Below are 12,389 nucleotides of genomic sequence, written 5' to 3' on the forward strand. Positions count from 1 at the left end.
TCTCACTCTTTTCTTATTCCGTAAGCCCCATTCCCTTCCTACCCTGACCTGAGTCAAGTTCTGGTGAAGGATACACTACCTGATGTTGTCTCAGTTTCAGTAATCTGATAATTTCTTTGGAACAACAACAAAAAATGCATATATATGCATGTGTCATGGGTATTTTGCAATGTGTACACGCCCTGCTGAAAAGGAAGGTGGAACATGCTTTCAGTTTCATACCACACAGCAAGGCTAAGAGAGAAAAACCATGGCCGGTGAGTTTCTTTCTTGAAAGAATAGTTTTGGAGGGGCTGGCTTTTTCAGAAGCCATAATTAAGCTCTGTGAATGTTTAGGGGAGCAGAACAGAGGGAGTGCAAAGAGAGGGAGGGGTGGGGGCAAAGGGAAGGAGAGAAGGGGTCCAGAGGCCCCACAGTCTTTAAAAAGGGAAGACAAGGTCCAGAAAGGAACCAGGCTTTACTGGCTGGTATCCTGCTGTCATTTTGCAATCTTAACTGAATTCTTAAATGTCATAGTCTGACAGATGATGCAGAATTGGCATAGAATGGGTACAAGCAGTTGTTGTCCCCAAGGGAAATGGACAATCACTATTTCATTATTTTATTATGCACAGTTGAATAAACATGAGGCATGTTATGATGACCCTTGGTTTTCAGGTACTAACTTGGAGGCAGTAAATCTCAGTCTTCAGGCCACTCAGTGAGCATATATGGGTAATACTGAGGGAAGAATAAGAGATGTGGGTGTCCTCAGGATTACCACACTGTGTGGGGAGGGACATTTTATTGATTAAATCTAAAGGATGCTATTCTCCGTTGCTAAGATGAAAGGAAAATGATGCTGTTTCTGTGACTTGAGGCATCCTTATGTTTCCAACAGACAAGGTCCTGAAGGAGAAGAGAAAGCTGTTTGTCCATTCAGTGGGCATGGGTACAATAAATGGCTTGCTGGATGAACTATTAGAGAAAAGAGTGCTGAACCAGGAGGAGATGGAGAAAGTAAGAGATGAAAATGCTACAGTTATGGATAAGGCCCGAGCTTTGATAGACTCTGTTATTCGGAAAGGGCCCCAGGCATGCCAAATTTGCATCAGTCATATTAGTGAAGATGACTCCTTCCTTGCAGGAACACTGGGGCTCTCTTCAGGTAAGGGTCAATAACTCAGACTGAAGTTAATGTAGACCATGTTTCTTTATGCCTAACATCTGATTTCTTCATTGGTCATGTTAGTTTGCAAACAACTTCCCTACCTCTGGCTTCAGGGCCCCATTTCTATATCAGTGGTCATTTTGCATCCCCTCTGTCTCTTTTCTTCTTTGTTCCTGTTCTTTTGGTCTTAATGGCCTTCTTTTTTTTTTTTTTTTTTTTTTCAGTACGTGGGCCTCTCACTGCTGTGGCCTCTCCCGTTGCGGAGCACAGGCTCCGGACGCGCAGGCTCAGTGGCCATGGCTCACGGGCCCAGCTGCTCCACGGCATGTGGGATCTTCCCGGACCAGGGCACGAACCCGTGTCCCCTGCATCAGCAGGCGGACTCTCAACCACTGCACCACCAGGGAAGCCCTTAGTTGCCTTCTTTTGATTAAAGCTCATTTCCTATCCTGAGTATGTCATAGCTCATTTGTTGAAGGTCATGAGAACAGTCTTGAAAAACTCCATGCTGTATCCTCTATTCCTCCTAGCAAGGCACTATTGATTTATCTAGTTAGTTAAAATAGTTAGTTAAAGCCCAGAGGTCCCTAGGAACTTATGTAGTCATCAGACACAAAGGTTTAAGGTCTGTAATCAAATACTTCGTCTAACTTCTCTCTAAAATTTTGCTCTCCAGGTGGAATAAAATATATTTCAGGGATAGTGGAACACTCAGAGAATAAATTCAACTTTTACAGAAAAGTAAGGATTTTAAGCAGATTCTTTAACTTGCCCCCTTGCATTTTCTTTTGAATAAGATTTTGCACTAGCATGGTACTCTGCTGGGGACCATTCTGGGAAGCCCAGCTCCCTTACTCTAGTCTCCTGAGGGCCCAATACAGGTTCAGCCATCTGAGCTGCCACTTCTGTGGTTCCCTAGTTCCTCCATAAAAAAAAAAGAAAAAGAAAAAAAAAAGCAGGAGCTCTGATGGACTTACAGTTACTGGTTTCTTTTGTGCTTCTGGAAGTCATTCAGGGGAAGAAGATGTTATTTGAAAGCAAGAAGCCATTTTTTTCCTAGGTATTGAGAGAAGTCTGTGCCCCTCTGAGTGACACAGCAAATGTTTTTTGTGTTGAATTTCTTTGTTTTGTTTTGTTTTGTTTTGATACATCTTTTACATTAACCCCTGCCTCAAGAAGTAAAGACAATCAATCAATAACAATAATGTTCTAGAATGTTTGTATAATAGCCAAAGTGTCTTCTTCCTTGTCATGTTGCTTTCCACTCATAGTTCTTGAACCATAGAGACACTTATACAACTCGCGATAACTCTAATTCCTGGAGTCTGCCTCCCTAGTTGTCAGATGATGCCTCCTCTGTCAGGGTTGTCATCACTTGTTTCCTCCTCATCTATTTGCCAGTTGTTTCAGGGTGCTAGTATATGATAATTGGATATAATATTTAAATGTACTGTAAAGGGAGAGATATAAAAAAAATTCTTAGCAGACACAATACTGCAATAGCAAGGCCTCCTCCAGAAAATGTTCTTGAATTTATTGATAGTTAATTTAGTCCAGCAGTCTACATGGGAAAGAAGGGACAAACTGCAGCCTTCTTCCTTGGGCTTGAAGTTTTGTGAGATGTCCTATGGGCTCTCCTCCATTCACAACAGAGACATGAACCATATTTTGCCTATGGAAATCTTGTCTTCAATAGGTACTATGAGAGAAAAACTTGGAGTATTTTTCATTTGTTGGCTCATGCCAATTATTAAGTTTCTCAGGTGGGTGTTGCTACATTGAGATCCTTATAAAACCTTAAATAAATTTAATCTCAATTCTTGTCCTTGAAATTGACAATCACAATGTATAGTGACACCAGAGAAGATATTAATAGATTTGAGAGAGTAAGGCAAATGCAGATTACAGAGGCTGTGTGTTTAACACATTGGGGTAAGAATCTTCACAGACTGTGACTATTTTAATGTCCTTCATCTTTCCTCAGGTTCACAATCTGGAAATTATTTTAATACACAAGAATCCCAAGCGGTGGTTCCTCCTTTCCCAGGTAATGGTATTTTCAAAGCAATGACATTCTTTGAACCCCACCTTCCCTGACATTAACTACAGATTAATGGGATGAATCCAGGGTAAGGGGGGCTATGAGTAATTCTCACAGATTTATTCTATATCCTTTTCTCTTCTTAATCTATTCTGCTTTAGCAGGGGCTGTTCCTACAGCTTCACTATCATGTTTATACCAACAAATTCTGCATCTGTATCTCAAATCCTGACTAACCACTTGAGTGCCACATTTCAATAAGTGTCTACTGAACATATGCACTCACATCTCCTGCAGACACATTTACTCTACATGGGCCCAGAGGTAGCTTGCCCTCCTTCCCCCACCTTGCTTCCCTTCCACTTTCCTCTATCTTGATTAATGGTGACACCATCATCCAGTTATTCAAACCAGAAACCTGAAATTATCGTAGACTCTTTCTTCTTCTTCACTTCCAACATTCAAGCAGCAGCTAGATTTTATTGATTTCTCTCTCAAATTCAGATCTGTCTCTGCATTTCTACTTCTACAACTAGATTTCAGAGCCCCCATTGTTACAGTGTTCCAGAATTCTCCAGTCATAACTCTCAATATATTTTTCTTGCATTTTTTAAAATAAATACATCCTTTTCCCTCACAGAACTTTAAGCTTAATGAGGAAATTGAACATATCTGATTTATTTATAGATAACATCTAATAGAAGTTGACCTGTAATGTGTATGAACATATATTTTTTAAGACTATTTCAATAAATAATGTAGCCAGAATCACTACTATTTGCTATGCCGTTAGAAAATATTTAGCACATGCTGACTGTGTTACAGACCCTATTCTATAAACTATTTAGAGAGTAATGAATGATACAAGAAAGGGTCTTGCTTTTATTGAACTTACATTAATATATGAATAGTGAATGAATAGGCATTTAAGAAGCTTCACCATCAAATTAAAGCCAGCCATAAATTTAGGGATGGAAATGACACTACACATACCTGTATCAGTTAAGATGATATGGAATGTTATAACAGAGACATATACTTATAATGGCTCAGATATGATAGAAATGTTTTTCCCAAATCACAAAAATTCTAAAATGGGCATTTTTCTTCAGAAGGCAGCTTTCTTCCAGGTGTTAATTCAGATACCTAGGCCTCTTCCATCATATGGCTCTGATATCTGCAACATATGATGTCAGAATAACTGTGGTAACAACAGTCAAGTTAATGACATTGGAAAGAGTATGTGGGATCATTTGTGAGAGATTTTGCTAGGCTTGACCTGGATGAATCACACAGTATTTCAGCTTGCATCCCATTGTCTAGAACTTAGTTATATTGTCACACCAAGTCACTGGATTGGTTAGCAATATAGATCAGATATGTGTCCAGGAATAAAGAATAAAGTGTCTTGTTGAACAGCTAGCCAGTCTCTGCCACAAAACTTAAATGAAAAACTTTTAATTCTACACAATATCGAAGGTAGCACAATAAATACCTAGGTCCCATATCACAAAGAAGTTCTTAAAAATATTTCATTTCTCTACCCTGAAAATGGTGGTCTCAGCTTTATTGAATCAAGGTCAATATGCATTAGATTTCTTATTAGCAAACCTTATATTTGTCTGAATCCAGCCTCTTGCTTACCAAATAATCACTGCTTTACTTGTCCTGGAACAGTATTTCATCCACAGTTGTAGACAGATTTCATCACAAAGTGACCTTTTTCTCTTAAAATAAAAATACCCTTAATTTGGAAGAAATTTAGAGGCCACAGAAGCAAATATTTCACCAAGTTTAGAAATTACTCTAGTGAAGCAATTAAGGGTGCATATTTTCTTAGCTATTTCATGGGATGGGACACTTACTATATAACCAAATGCCATAAGAAAAATTAGTTCTAATAAAATCCAAATATTTACCTTTAATGTTTTCTATTGTTCTTCAGACTCCTTTATGAAGGAATACATTTCTTCCACATAATAATGATTTCTATAGTTTTCTCAGATATATCCATTCTAATTATCTCTTACTTTCTCCACAGTCAACACACTTCATGCTACCTTGGCTTACCTGAATTTACAACAGTTTCTTCAAATTCCCCTTCAAAATTGAATATGTTTCTTGCTTGAATAGTTTAGTTTCTAAAGGATCTTCCAAATATCAAGAAAACATTTCTATTTTGAAACAAAGATTATGTTAATTTCTTTAGAAAATACATCATATTATTGGATGGTGTTGAACTTGTGATCAAAGAAACCCCCAAGGCTTTTTTCAAATGAACTACTGTGAAAACTGTTCCTCATATATTTGTGCAATCAATGCTTAGTGCTATAAATCTCTCTAAGAGTACACCTTGATTTTAGTATTTATCATTCTATTTCATATTCATTCTAGTTCATGTATTCAATATCTTCTCCTTCTCACTATATGTACACACAGTAGAGAGATCTTAAAGTTTAAGACAAAAGTTCACTTTCTTTCCTTCTTACTTTTTTTCTCTTTCTTTCTTTCCTTCAAATCTCTAATGCCTACTATCATGCCTGTTAAGCAAATAAATAACTAAATAAATAGATACATAAACATATTTTTTAAAACATCATTGAAATAGATTCATTAAAGTCTATCTCCACTATCCTAATCTTTCAATTATTTGAAATAGATTTATATCTTAACTATTATATCTAACATATTGTTTTCTGAGAATTTTATCATGCATGGCCTTAAAAAACTCCTTTTCAATTATTTTAATGAAAAAGATTTATGAAATGCTGATTCTAAGAGATGAAGGGATGTGATAACTGTATCACACTACTGGAAATCTCTGGCTTGGAATATATTTCTTTAGCAGAGATGCATTTAATGATGCTAAGGACTAGCCCAGGATTGTCTTCCTAAAGATTAATTTCCTCCTCCATGGCTTCACACACAGATGATTCTAGCAGGAGCACCAAATGGGACACTCAGGAATGCCATTATTCATAATGTTTCTTGTCTCTTGCAGCTCCTCAGGCAATGCAGGACAACCCAGTTAAGCTTGCATCTTCAGGGCCAGGAGGGAACCTCAAGCTTTCCCCCCTAGAAACAGCCCAAAGGATATGGAAAGAAAAGTCAGCAGAGGTGCTTTGCTCAGAACATAAGGATCCGGGTGAAATATACATGGAAGACCATTCTAAACTGCAGTGTTCTGCCTTAGAGCTAATTTCCTTGAGAGGTTCTGGAAAACCATTCTGCTCTTCCCTTACATAAAGGATTCCTATTTCCCAGGTTTATGTAGAGATTTTCAAGTTTGGTCCAATCCCCTGAGTAAATAATTATAATAATAACAACAATAGTATCTATTTAATGCTTAATATGAATCAGACACTGTTCTAAGGAAGTTGCAAGTAATAACACATTGAACCCTCAAAATAACCCATTTTAGAGATCAGGAAACTGAGACATGGATTGTTAACTATTTTGGCTAAACCAGTAAGTCAAGGAATACATTTTAAAATTGAGTCATAGGGCTTCCCTGGTGGCGCAGAGGTTGAGAGTCCGCCTGCCGATGCAGGGGACGCGGGTTCGTGCCCCGGTCTGGGAGGATCCCACGTGCCGCGGAGCGGCTGGGCCCGTGAGCTATGGCCGCTGAGCCTGCGCGTCCGGAGCCTGTGCTCCGCAACGGGAAAGGCCACAACAGTGAGAGGCCCACATACCACAAAAAAAAAATAAATAAATAAAATAAAATAAAATAAAATTGAGTCATTATGACTCCAAGCCAGTTCATCTCACACAGCCTTACCTCTCAAAAGTAATTAAATCAAGTGCTCAGCTGCCATCTGGGCATTTGCAAATTTCATTCCACTCCTACGGTAGGACTCATTCTCCCTCCCTGTTTTTATCTATGTTTCAAGAGATTAGGTTTCTAGGTAGGACTAAGGGAAGAGAAGCTGTCTTATACCTTCAAGATGAATATTTAATTAGAGAGAAAAAGACTGTTCATCCAACCTGCATTTCTTACAGATTTACCCAATAATGGAAAGGTCAATCCGCACACGTATTGCCCTCATTATCTGCAATACAGAGTTTGAAAATCTTCCCAGGAGAGATGGAGCTGATGTTGATATCAGAAACATGAAGATGCTACTAGAAGGTCTGGGGTACAGTGTGGATGTGAAAGAAAATCTCACCGCTTCGGTAAAGTCTGTCATAATGTAGAGACAATGGTCATGCCCTTTATATTCCTAAATAATATTAGAAAGATTGGTTGTAGAACCAGAAACTTAAACTCTTGACAGTCTAAAATCTAAATTTGTTCTTGTAGGATACTTCATGCTTCTAACCTAGAGTCTTTTAGCAAGGGTCTGGTAAAACTTTTAACTGGGAAGTGTTCTATTAATTCAGTAATGTCCACAGCCAAATGAATGAATGAATAAATAAATAAATAAATAAATAAATAAACAGTCCCTTACATTCTACTAGAAATCCCTGAATGGCATCCCATAACACTTTCTTCACCTTTCTGTGAATTGAAACTTAAATTTTCTTTTTGTATTTCATTGATTTTCATATCATCCAGGAATTCCTTAATGTCTCTTTATTGGATTCCAAGGTGCCATGATAACAAATCACATAGTTCAAAATTAGTGGTATGTCTCTTTCAGGATATGACTATAGAGCTGAAGGCATTTGCTGCTCGCCCAGAGCACCGGACCTCTGATAGTACTTTTCTGGTTCTCATGTCTCATGGAATCCGGACTGGAGTTTGTGGGAAGAAATACTCTGAAGAAGTCCCAGATGTATTAAAAGTCAACACCATCTTTCAAATTTTGAACACCTGGAATTGTCCAAGTTTGAAAGACAAACCCAAGGTGATCATTATCCAGGCCTGCCGTGGTGGTGAGTGCTGATGTCTGTTAGAACACAGACGCTGAAGTTTTTATCTCATCATCTGTATGTATCCAGTATTTTTCAGTTCCTTTGAGTCTACTCAAAAAAGGCTACAATCTTTTTTGGTGATGGTAGATGTTCTTTGACATTACAAACAAGATTGTAGCTTCTATGAATTGTATGACTGGTTGGAAGATATTTGTTCCATTTTCAACTGAGATACCACTTTTAATCTTAAGACTGATACTTGGTTAGGATACTTGGATGGGATATATTCATTTGAGGGTTAGGAGAGATAAGATAAGCCTCTTAAGATAAGAGTTGTTGAAAAGATAGTTTTTGAAATGTATGTGTGGATCTGCATGTGAATTAAAGCTAATGACAAATAGATTAGTAAATATGGTTGTACAGATGTTTAGGGGAGAAAGTTCTCTTGACTATTGATAGTAACAAGGGACCAAATCTTGTCTTTCCAGAGAACCATGGGATGGTATGGCTAAAAGATTCAGTAGAAGCTTCTGGAAACTGTTCCTTATTGGCTCCAGAAGATTTTGAGGATGATGCCATTAAGAAAGCCCACATAGAGAAGGATTTTATTGCTTTCTGCTCTTCGACACCAGGTAATGGATATCTGTGTAAGACACGTTTGTGGGCATTACCAATGCAGAAACTCACAACCATCCTTTAGAGTGTGGATATCTGTGTTGAACTTTTCATGAGACTCTTGAAGACTAACTCAAGCCTTCCTCTCAGTGACACCTTCAATTCCCCTTATCCATGGAGACCAAATAAATATACATATATTTTTACTAAATTAGTAACTAGTAAACTCCCATGGTGCAAAATATTTTCCTGGATTGTGAGAAATAAATAGAAACATATCTACACTGAAGTAAGTTAGAATCTGACTCCACATACAAAAAGTTCTACATGTTGGGATCACTCAACAGTTCAATTTGCCTAGACAAGTATTATAAAACTGTGGTATTTATAAAAAGGGTAGGGAGAAGGAGAAAAGCAGACAAAGCATATTGAGTCCCTAAGTTAAAGTTGTTTCAACCAGAAATATGGAGTTTATGAAACAGAAACAACCTGAATGATTCTAAGTCTAGGTTTTAGATTAAGAGTACTGCCAATTATATTTTGACTCTGTCATTTACTACTCTGTATGTAGCTTCTCTGGGCTTTCTTTGAATTCCTCACTAATATATGTGAATACAAATATCACTGTTGTAAGGATTAAATGAGATAATAAATATGAAATATTGAGCATGACAGAGTAAAGTACACATTAAATGATGGCTACTGTTAAAGATGTTTTTATGGTGTAACTTAATTCAAGGTTTTACCTTGAGTTACTTTCCATATAAAGGTTTAAATAAAAGTCATCCACTATGTTTTGGAATTTCTTGGACTTTGACATTCTCTTGATTACTTCGAACCTTAAAGACTTGCCTCTGATCAAATAGTTTAATTTCCAGATTATTTTCTAAATATGGTGCCATCTCTCCGGAGATAGCCTGCTTTTTGCATTGTGTTGATCATAACTTTTTTTTTAATCTTTATTGGAGTATAATTTCTTTACAATGGTGTGTTAGTTTCTGCTTTATAACAAAGTGAATCAGCTGTATGTGTACATATATCCCCATATCTCCTCCCTCTTGCGTGCCCCTCCCACCCTCCCTATCCCACACTTCTAGGTGGACACAAAGCACCGAGTTTATCTCCCTGTGCCATGTGGCTTCTTCCCACTAGCTATCTATTCTACATTTGGTAGTGTATATATGGCCATGCCACTCTCTCACTTCTTGTGTTGACTATATCTTGATGTAGAAATCAATTTTTTTCAACAATTGAAAACAATGAATCTAGGCAAAATCTCCACACATTTACAGTTTGGGTATATTTAACAGACTTAATATTAGACATAACTATTTTTAAAAAATCCTTTGATCCCAGCCTTCCACAAGAGATTTACCTCTGGCAATTATAGGCTTTGTAGCCCCTTGTCTTCTTGTCATCCATCTGGGTGATTTTTGTCTCCTTTTCACTCACTTTCTTTACCCTCCTTTCCAGATGATTCATAGAAACTCCTGTTCAGTTGTCTTCAGTTTCCACAAGTAAACCTAGCTTCACATTCTCTGGTATTAATCCCAATTACATTGTACGTAGTGCTCTTCTGAAGAAAAGTGACAGTCCCCTACCTAATTTCACAAAGAACTTACAGGGATACCAGCCTGCAACTCTCTCCCACCTACTTCCTTTAACTGGAACCAGCTTCGTAAGACTGTTGTAGTTTTAGATAGGATATTAATCCATTACTATTTTACATTTTATTACCATGTTTATTGGCAAAAAGGTTTTTAAAGCATGTATCCATGTTAAATGCACAGCTATTGATACTTTTCTTATATATTCCTTTGCATAATTTTGAAATGGCTTATAACATCTATGTTCCTACTATTTTGTATAATTATTATTTTTCAATGTCTTTTCCATAAGACTGTTTTGTCCTCCAATAGAATATGATATTTCCCTCTTAAATTTTTTCTAGGTATGTATTTCTTTTCTGTTGGTACCATTTTCATATTTAGTTAATGTTTTCTTCGTCTAAATACCTTATGGTCAGTATTATTTGATTTTAATTAAACTATAAAGTAGATAAACTGAAATATTATTAATATTATTACCTTGTATAGACTGGGTATTACATATCCTATAGTCTCCCAGATCCTTGTGATACATTACATCTAATATGGAAATATATCTCTGTGGCAGAAATTATTACCCTACTCATTGCTGTCAAAGCCATTGCATTTCAGAACATATAATTAACTATCAAGTCACTAAATAGTACTCCTGGGATCCATACTCAGGTATTTCTTTCTCAAAACCCAGTCACTCCCTTCCACCTCATTATGCCTTTCTCTCCTTGTCTACTAGACTTGTGTTTCCTTGAACTCAGAGACTGTGCTGCCCTAACATCTGTACTTATATAGCATACTTCACATGACTTTAACTATTGTCAAGTATCAATGAAAATATACACACAAAATGATGAATATATTCACTTAAAAATGACATACAGTCTGTAGGAAACAACATAAACTCAACAGCCTGCCTTAGCTGGAATAGAAATCCTAGGACTCCATTTTTGTGGCCAGACAAGACCTTGCATGAAATTTGGAATGTGTTTTCTTCACAGATAATGTTTCTTGGCGACATCCCATATTGGGTTCTCTTTTTATTATTAAACTCATTGAAAATTTGCAAGAATATGCCTGGTTTTGTGACCTGGAAGACATTTTCCGAAAGGTAGGTTCTAGATACTTCTTACACTCTACTTACCTGTTTGTTCTAATTGGAAACCTAGGGAGCAGCTCTGGACATGTTTTTCTACTAAAAACTGTTCTGCATTTCAAATGAGTTTTGAGGGTCTTTGGTGAATCAACCAACCTGGAAACCAGTTCCAAGTTTTATGACCTAGAAAACCCCTAGAAGACAATCAATTATTTGAACTCCCCTCTTTTCTGAATAGACAAATGAGTGGACTTTAATTTGCTTGTGTCCGTATCTATTAGATTCAGTAGATTTTAAAAGCTTGGTCATTCCATCCTTAGATATGTATATTGCTGATCTGTACAGAGGCACAAACTTTTTGTTTTTATCACTTATTTTGCTATACTTTTTGCAATTTTTCCAGCATAAGTGAAAATCCTTCTACTCAGAAAAAAAAAATAATAATTTTACAGACCTTCTTTTACTTTCAGGTTCGATTTTCATTTGAGCTGCCAGATGGTAAGGCACAGATGCCCACCGCTGAAAGAGTGACTTTGACAAGATGTTTCTACCTCTTTCCAGGATATTAAAAAAGTAAGTTGTAGGGACAGATGTGTGTGTGCAGTAGGCGTGGGGCGAGGTTGGAGGAAGAGTGCTGAACTACATCCTGGTCAAGATCTCAAGGTCTAATATAATAAACGGTGGATAATGAAAGGATGTCTTTCTGTTGTTTAGTGCAGAGCACATTGCACTCCTCTCAAAGTTCTTCAGAGATAGATGGCCCTTTCTCAAGGTTAGGTGATATAGATTGAGAGGTGGCCACAGATGATGAAAGCTCAGTTTTAGATGTTCCTCCCCTTTACCTCAGCAGGGCAATATTTAGACATAACATGCGCTCTTCCCTCTTATGATTCTGTGTGACCCCTTGGTGGAGTGATTCTATAATTTGAATTTCTTTTAGCAGAATTCATTTTTTTTTCTTTTATTTCCTCTTCCTTTTCTTTAGGAAGCCAGGAGTTCTGCCACTCTATACAGGCTTTGGGATCCTGTCAG

The 12,389-nt window shown here is 37.2% G+C and overlaps 1 protein-coding gene across 2 annotated transcripts; it reads left to right on the forward strand.

Annotated features, from left to right (window-relative positions):
- Positions 1 to 867: 867 nt before the first annotated feature.
- Positions 868 to 11,926, forward strand: CASP1 (caspase 1; the record flags this gene model as incomplete). 2 transcript variants are annotated; one of them, XM_079707466.1, is made up of 8 exons in its annotated part: positions 868 to 1,147; positions 3,135 to 3,197; positions 6,193 to 6,308; positions 7,191 to 7,364; positions 7,832 to 8,066; positions 8,534 to 8,677; positions 11,263 to 11,372; positions 11,828 to 11,926. In XM_079707466.1, 8 exons carry the CDS (start codon positions 868 to 870, stop codon positions 11,924 to 11,926), a joined length of 1,221 nt encoding a protein of 406 aa, XP_079563592.1. The 2 variants fall into 2 exon arrangements, with proteins under 2 accessions (XP_079563592.1, XP_079563593.1); XM_079707467.1 differs by lacking the exon at positions 3,135 to 3,197.
- Positions 11,927 to 12,389: the final 463 nt, after the last annotated feature.

This window comes from Hyperoodon ampullatus (assembly GCF_949752795.1).
Source record: "Hyperoodon ampullatus genome assembly, chromosome: 7".
NCBI classification, from domain to species: Eukaryota; Metazoa; Chordata; class Mammalia; order Artiodactyla; family Ziphiidae; genus Hyperoodon; species Hyperoodon ampullatus.